Below are 8,268 nucleotides of genomic sequence, written 5' to 3' on the forward strand. Positions count from 1 at the left end.
GTATATTTACTACAGCTTCAGTTTTACGCCTTGACTACATTTATGAACACCTGGGATATCGGGTCAACGTCGTCCGTTATCTTCACTACACACACACGCACGCCATGCCTATATTCGTGGTCATCTTCACTCCACACGCATTCTCTATATTCGAGAAGCGCTGGGATATACACCCCATGGATACATTTTTGTAGTCATCTTCACTATAAACACTTTCACTATATTTGTGAAGATCTGGGATATACACTCCATGGCTACATTTTTGTAGTCATCTTCACCATAAACACCTTCACTATATTTGTGAAGATCTGGGATACCGAGTTGACGTCGGTAAGCATTTCACAGATTTTGTTATATTCTCAAGATGATCCATCTCCAGAGAGCACAGATCGACGATCTCGTTTCCCGCAAGGAGACAATTCTTGGCGAGGGGCAGTCTGGGAGAGTGTACCTCGTACCTTGGGAGGATTCCACCGCCGTCCTCAAGGTGTCTAAGAACGGAATGGACAACGTCCTCATGTTCTCAGAGGAGGCCAACCTCATGGAAAAACTGGAAGGGGCTGGAGGAACACCCATACTTCTTGGATATGCCCGTGATCCTCCTGCCCTCCTCATGACCCAGGTGGGCTGCCACACCTTGCACCAACTGATATTTGAAAGCAACGCTGGTTACGACCTCCGACAACTGGGGATCAAGGCAGGACGCCAGCTGCTGGAGATCCACGAGAAAGACATCATTCACAATGACTTCAAAACTAACAACATTATTGTCAGCGGCCCCACTGAGGCACCCATAGTCAACATCATCGATCTGGGTATTGCCTGTGGCGAGGGCGAGAACGCCCGCTTGGCCTGCCATCAGCCAGACTTCCCCTGGATTGCCCCAGAAGTGGCCGCCGGAGGGCCAAGCACAAAGGCCTCCGACGTCTATTCCTTTGGCTTCCTTATGGGCGTGATCCTGTGCAGCGTGCCAGGGGACGACTTCCACTCCATGGATCTGGTGGATCTGGCCGTGGAGGAAAAACCAAGCGAACGGCCAACTTTGAAGAAACTCCTGCAAGACTTCGAAGACGATTTCATCAAACAGATTGAAGCTCAGTGAGCTCTTATGATTTGTGTATTATGTATTATTTATGTTACAAAATTATTTCCTATGGACACCACTTTAGTTGAAAAAATGGAAAACATTAAAAAAAAAAAATCTTCACTTCCATATTACCTTATCTATTATTTCTTTTGTGAAAACAAGATTCTCTCATGGACTATTTTCTTTTATTCATTCATGATTATGGAAACAACGTTTTATTCTAAAAAGATGTGAAATAAGGAAGAAAAATAAGAAACAGACAAAAGAGTACAGGTGAAACAAAAAAAAAGAATCATCAAATCTTAATCAATATTTCTGTAGAAATAATGATTTCTTCATGAACACCATTTCCTATTTATTCATATTCATGAGGAAAACGTTCTACTTTTAAAGAGGACAAGAAATTAATAAAGAAATAAAGAGAAAGATTTATAAAGACTCCTCACGTCCTTATACCTTGTAACTATCATGGGAGACAAATATGAATCAAGAATCATCAACTTTGCCCTCCTGTCCTTGTATCACCCTAGTCTATTACCTTTCCTAATAATGGCTGACTACCTCCTCTCTCTCTCTCTCTCTCTCTCTCTCTCTCTCTCTCTCTCTCTCTCTCTCTCTCTCTCTCTCTCTCTCTCTCTCTCTCTCTCTCTCTCTCTCTCTCCACCGTCACTCATGGCAGCCAGGCTCCACTATTCCAGCCTCAGACTGTGTGCCCATCACCACCTCGTTAAGTGGACGATGACGGGCGTGAAAGGTAACCAGAATAACGTGATGGGGGAAAGCCGAGGAGGCGTATGTAAGACCTGTATTGTCGGAGCTTTCCAGAGCATCTGCCTAGGCAGCTGTAAGCTTCATGATTCCTCCAGTAATGCAAACGTTTAGACTGACGTAAACTTTATTAACTTTACACTTGGTAACGATGCTTGGCCGAGGAGTAATTGGCAAAGTAATTCACATGTAGTGAATACCATAATTACCTCGGAATATAATGCACATATATTCTTGTACTGTAACTGAACTAGGACCAGATCACTGAGAAATATTTAAGGTCGGAAAAGAAAGAATTATTGAAGTTTGGAAAATTTAAGGTAGGAGAGAGAGGCTAGCAGGCATTTTATTTTCAACGCATCACACATATCTTTCCGCGGTGACGTAACGTGTCGTACTAAGTAACGGTCAGTGTGACCCGATGACGTAACAGACAAACTACTTTACGTCAACGCATCACACATATCCTGGCGCCGTGATGTCTTCATTACACCCCCGCATCTTGACTACCCCCTCATTGAACTCATCTTCAGCTATCCCTCACAAACCCATTTTCTTGATGCCCATAATAGGTATATTTACTACAGCATCAGTTTTACGCCTTGACTGCATTTATGAACACCTGGGATATCGGGTCAACGTGGTCTGTTATCTTCACTACACACATGCACACGCCATGGGTATATTCGTGGTCATCTTCACTACACACGCATTCACTATATTCGTGAAGCGCTGGGATATACACCCCATGGCTATATTTGTAGTCATCTTCACTATATACACTTTCACTATATTTGTGAAGATCTGGGATACACACCCATGGCTATATTCGTAGTCATCTTCACTATAAACACTTTCACTATAGGCGTAAAGCGCTGGGATATACACCCCGTGGCTATATTTGTAGTCATCTTCACTATAAACACTTTCACTATATTTGTGAAGATCTGGGATATACACCCATGGCTATATTTGTAGTCATCTTCACTATAAACACTTTCACTATATTTGTGAAGATCTGGGATATACACTCCATGGCTACATTTTTGTAGTCATCTTCACTATAAACACCTTCACTATATTTGTGAAGATCTGGGATACCGAGTTGACGTCGGTAAGCATTTCACAGATTTTGTTATATTCTCAAGATGATCCATCTCCAGAGAGCACAGATCGACGATCTCGTTTCCCGCAAGGAGACAATTCTTGGCGAGGGGCAGTCTGGGAGAGTGTACCTCGTACCATGGGAGGATTCCACCGCCGTCCTCAAGGTGTCTAAGAACGGAATGGACAACGTCCTCATGTTCTCAGAGGAGGCCAACCTCATGGAAAAACTGGAAGGGGCTGGAGGAACACCCATACTTCTTGGATATGCCCGTGATCCTCCTGCCCTCCTCATGACCCAGGTGGGCTGCCACACCTTGCACCAACTGATATTTGAAAGCAACGCTGGTTACGACCTCCGACAGCTGGGGATCAAGGCAGGACGCCAGCTGCTGGAGATCCACGAGAAAGACATCATTCACAATGACTTCAAAACTAACAACATTATTGTCAGCGGCCCCACTGAGGCACCCGTAGTCAACATCATCGATCTGGGTATTGCCTGTGGCGAGGGCGAGAACGCCCGCTTGGCCTGCCATCAGCCAGACTTCCCCTGGATTGCCCCAGAGGTGGCCGCCGGAGGGCCAAGCACAAAGGCCTCCGACGTCTATTCCTTTGGCTTCCTCATGGGCGTGATCCTGTGCAGCGTTTCAGGGGACGACTTCCACTCCATGGATCTGGTGGATCTGGCCGTGGAGGAAGAACCAAGCGAACGGCCAACTTTGAAGAAACTCCTACAGGACTTCGAAGAAGATTTCATCAAACAGATTGAAGCTCAGTGAGCTCTTATGATTTGTGTATTATGTATTATTTATGTTACAAAATTATTTCCTATGGACACCACTTTAGTTGAAAAAATGGAAAACATTAAAAAAAAATTTTAACTTCCATATTACCTTATCTATTATTTCTTTTGTGAAAACAAGATTCTCTCATGGACTATTTTCTTTTATTCATTCATGATTATGGAAACAACGTTTTATTCTAAAAAGATGTGAAATAAGGAAGAAAAATAAGAAACAGACAAAAGAGTACAGGTGAAACAAAAAAAAAGAATCATCAAATCTTAATCAATATTTCTGTAGAAATAATAATTTCTTCATGAACACCATTTCCTATTTATTCATATTCATGAGGAAAACGTTCTACTTTTAAAGAGGACAAGAAATTAATAAAGAAATAAAGAGAAAGATTTATAAAGACTCCTCACGTCCTTATACCTTGTAACTATCATGGGAGACAAATATGAATCAAGAATCATCAACTTTGCCCTCCTGTCCTTGTATCACCCTAGTCTATTACCTTTCCTAATAATGGCTGACTACCTCCTCTCTCTCTCTCTCTCTCTCTCTCTCTCTCTCTCTCTCTCTCTCTCTCTCTCTCTCTCTCTCTCTCTCTCTCTCTCCACCGTCACTCATGGCAGCCAGGCTCCACTATTCCAGCCTCAGACTGTGTGCCCATCACCACCTCGTTAAGTGGACGATGACGGGCGTGAAAGGTAACCAGAATAACGTGATGGGGGAAAGCCGAGGAGGCGTATGTAAGACCTGTATTGTCGGAGCTTTCCAGAGCATCTGCCCAGGCAGCTGTAAGCTTCATGATTCCTCCAGTAATGCAAACGTTTAGACTGACGTAAACTTTATTAAATATACACTTGGTAACGATGCTTGGCCGAGGAGTAATTGGCAAAGTAATTCACATGTAGTAAATACCATAATTACCTTGGAATATAATGCACTTATATTCTTGTACTGTAACTGAACTAGGACCAGATCACTGAGAAATATTTAAGGTCGGAAAAGAAAGAATTATTGAAGTTTGGAAAATTTAAGGTAGGAGAGAGAGGCTAGCAGGCATTTTATTTTCAACGCATCACACATATCCTTCCGCGGTGACGTAACGTGTCGTACTAAGTAACGGTCAGTGTGACCCGATGACGTAACAGACAAACTACTTTACGTCAACGCATCACACATATCCTGGCGCCGTGATGTCTTCATTACACCCCCGCATCTTGACTACCCCCTCATTGAACTCATCTTCAGCTATCCCTCACAAACCCATTTTCTTGATGCCCATAATAGGTATATTTACTACAGCATCAGTTTTACGCCTTGACTGCATTTATGAACACCTGGGATATCGGGTCAACGTGGTCTGTTATCTTCACTACACACATGCACACGCCATGGGTATATTCGTGGTCATCTTCACTACACACGCATTCACTATATTCGTGAAGCGCCGGGATATACACCCCATGGCTATATTTGTAGTCATCTTCACTATATACACTTTCACTATATTTGTGAAGATCTGGGATACACACCCATGGCTATATTCGTAGTCATCTTCACTATAAACACTTTCACTATAGGCGTAAAGCGCTGGGATATACACCCCGTGGCTATATTTGTAGTCATCTTCACTATAAACACTTTCACTATATTTGTGAAGATCTGGGATATACACCCATGGCTATATTTGTAGTCATCTTCACTATAAACACTTTCACTATATTTGTGAAGATCTGGGATATACACTCCATGGCTACATTTTTGTAGTCATCTTCACTATAAACACCTTCACTATATTTGTGAAGATCTGGGATACCGAGTTGACGTCGGTAAGCATTTCACAGATTTTGTTATATTCTCAAGATGATCCATCTCCAGAGAGCACAGATCGACGATCTCGTTTCCCGCAAGGAGACAATTCTTGGCGAGGGGCAGTCTGGGAGAGTGTACCTCGTACCATGGGAGGATTCCACCGCCGTCCTCAAGGTGTCTAAGAACGGAATGGACAACGTCCTCATGTTCTCAGAGGAGGCCAACCTCATGGAAAAACTGGAAGGGGCTGGAGGAACACCCATACTTCTTGGATATGCCCGTGATCCTCCTGTCCTCCTCATGACCCAGGTGGGCTGCCACACCTTGCACCAACTGATATTTGAAAGCAACGCTGGTTACGACCTCCGACAGCTGGGGATCAAGGCAGGACGCCAGCTGCTGGAGATCCACGAGAAAGACATCATTCACAATGACTTCAAAACTAACAACATTATTGTCAGCGGCCCCACTGAGACACCCGTAGTCAACATCATCGATCTGGGTATTGCCTGTGGCGAGGGCGAGAACGCCCGCTTGGCCTGCCATCAGCCAGACTTCCCCTGGATTGCCCCAGAAGTGGCCGCCGGAGGGCCAAGCACAAAGGCCTCCGACGTCTATTCCTTTGGCTTCCTCATGGGCGTGATCCTGTGCAGCGTGCCAGGGGACGACTTCCACTCCATGGATCTGGTGGATCTGGCCGTGGAGGAAGAACCAAGCGAACGGCCAACTTTGAAGAAACTCCTACAGGACTTCGAAGAAGATTTCATCAAACAGATTGAAGCTCAGTGAGCTCTTATGATTTGTGTATTATGTATTATTTATGTTACAAAATTATTTCCTATGGACACCACTTTAGTTGAAAAAATGGAAAACATTAAAAAAAAAAATCTTCACTTCCATATTACCTTATCTATTATTTCTTTTGTGAAAACAAGATTCTCTCATGGACTATTTTCTTTTATTCATTCATGATTATGGAAACAACGTTTTATTCTAAAAAGATGTGAAATAAGGAAGAAAAATAAGAAACAGACAAAAGAGTACAGGTGAAACAAAAAAAAATCATCAAATCTTAATCTTTATTTCTGTAGAAATAATAATTTCTCATGAACACCATTTCCCATCTATTCATATTCATGAGGAAAACGTTCTACTTTTAAAGAGGACAAGAAATTAATAAAGAAATAAAGAGAAAGATTCATAAAGACTCCTCACTTCCTTATACCTTGTAACTATCATGGGAGACAAATATGAATCAAGAATCATCAACTTTGCCCTCCTGTCCTTGTATCACCCTAGTCTATTACCTTTCCTAATAATGGCTGACTACCTCCTCTCTCTCTCTCTCTCTCTCTCTCTCTCTCTCTCTCTCTCTCTCTCTCTCTCTCTCTCTCTCTCTCTCTCCACCGTCACTCATGGCAGCCAGGCTCCACTATTCCAGCCTCAGACTGTGTGCCCATCACCACCTCGTTAAGTGGACGATGACGGGCGTGAAGGGTAACCAGAATAACGTGATGGGGGAAAGCCGAGGAGGCGTATGTAAGACCTGTATTGTCGGAGCTTTCCAGAGCATCTGCCTAGGCAGCTGTAAGCTTCATGATTCCTCCAGTAATGCAAACGTTTAGACTGACGTAAACTTTATTAAATATACACTTGGTAACGATGCTTGGCCGAGGAGTAATTGGCAAAGTAATTCACATGTAGTGAATACCATAATTATCTTGGAATATAATGCACATATATTCTTGTACTGTAACTGAACTAGGACCAGATCACCGAGAAATATCTAAGGGCGGAAAAGAAAGAATTATTGAAGTTTGGAAAATTTAAGGTAGGAGAGAGAAGCTAGCAGGCATTTTATTTTCAACGCATCACACATATCCTTGCGCGGTGACGTAACGTGTCGTACTAAGTAACGGTCAGTGTGACCCAATAACGTAACAGACAAACTACTTTATAACAAAGAATCAGACATGTCCTCTCGCGGCGATCAGTTAAATGACCGACTGCGTGGCATTACGAAGTAAAAACTAATTTGACCCAAGTGACGCAAAAAGGCTTTGTATGTTCGGCCGTTTTTGGCGGGTAAATGTCAGAGGGCACGTAGACTCCCACACGCCGCTGGGGTCAAGGGGTCTTCACTAGACTGTTTCACTAATATGTTCTCAACATTTTTTTTTTCTTTTACAAGGACAAATTCAGGGAAATGGGGAGGAACTGTTTCTGTTGTTAGTCGTATGTCCATGTGTGTTTAAGGCGTTAGTTGTTTAAGCCTTGTGTGTGTGTGTGTGTGTGTGTGTGTGTGTGTGTGTGTGTGTGTGTGTGTGTGTAAAATCACCTATGTGCAATGTACGGAGAAGATGAGGCTTTCCTTCAACCATGTATCAGACCAACTTTGGAGTCTGCTTAAGTTCCCTTGTAAACAAATGCAAATCCTCCTCAAATTTCAATTCACTAATGACTTTTTGCATCGTCTGCAAACTTATTCAGGCAGGAGTCCATTCCTTCAGTCATATCGTTTATAGAGATCAAGATGAACAACGGTTCCCCAAAACAGAACCCTCCCTCCCTCACCTGTTGCCTTCTATCGTTCACAATAACGCCCACGGCCAAAACACTCGCCCATGCAGAGATAACCCTGTATGTAATTCCAGTATTTTAACCATGAAATGTAGGAGGTAATATTGGTTCTACCCTCTC

General features: G+C 43.1%; 3 protein-coding genes across 3 annotated transcripts; all 3 read left to right on the top strand.

Moving 5' to 3' along the window:
* The first annotated feature begins 364 nt into the window (after positions 1–364).
* On the top strand, positions 365–1,102 carry LOC139756172 (tyrosine-protein kinase Lyn-like). The gene has a single exon (XM_071675360.1). It carries the CDS (start codon positions 365–367, stop codon positions 1,100–1,102), a length of 738 nt encoding a protein of 245 aa, XP_071531461.1.
* Positions 1,103–3,003: 1,901 nt separating this feature from the next.
* Positions 3,004–3,741, top strand: LOC139756174 (tyrosine-protein kinase yes-like). The gene has a single exon (XM_071675361.1). It carries the CDS (start codon positions 3,004–3,006, stop codon positions 3,739–3,741), a length of 738 nt encoding a protein of 245 aa, XP_071531462.1.
* A 1,878-nt stretch (positions 3,742–5,619) lies between these two features.
* Positions 5,620–6,357, top strand: LOC139756175 (tyrosine-protein kinase yes-like). Its single transcript, XM_071675362.1, has one exon. The coding sequence runs from the start codon at positions 5,620–5,622 to the stop codon at positions 6,355–6,357; it is 738 nt and encodes a 245-aa protein (XP_071531463.1).
* The last annotated feature ends 1,911 nt before the right edge of the window (positions 6,358–8,268 follow it).

The sequence above is a fragment of the Panulirus ornatus genome, chromosome 20 (assembly GCF_036320965.1).
Source record: "Panulirus ornatus isolate Po-2019 chromosome 20, ASM3632096v1, whole genome shotgun sequence".
NCBI classification, from domain to species: Eukaryota; Metazoa; Arthropoda; class Malacostraca; order Decapoda; family Palinuridae; genus Panulirus; species Panulirus ornatus.

Bases quoted from the DNA above. Each gene is read 5' to 3' on its own strand.
- LOC139756175 (XM_071675362.1), top strand. From the start codon at position 5,620: ATGATCCATCTCCAGAGAGCACAGATCGACGATCTCGTTTCCCGCAAG.
- LOC139756172 (XM_071675360.1), top strand. From the start codon at position 365: ATGATCCATCTCCAGAGAGCACAGATCGACGATCTCGTTTCCCGCAAG.
- LOC139756174 (XM_071675361.1), top strand. From the start codon at position 3,004: ATGATCCATCTCCAGAGAGCACAGATCGACGATCTCGTTTCCCGCAAG.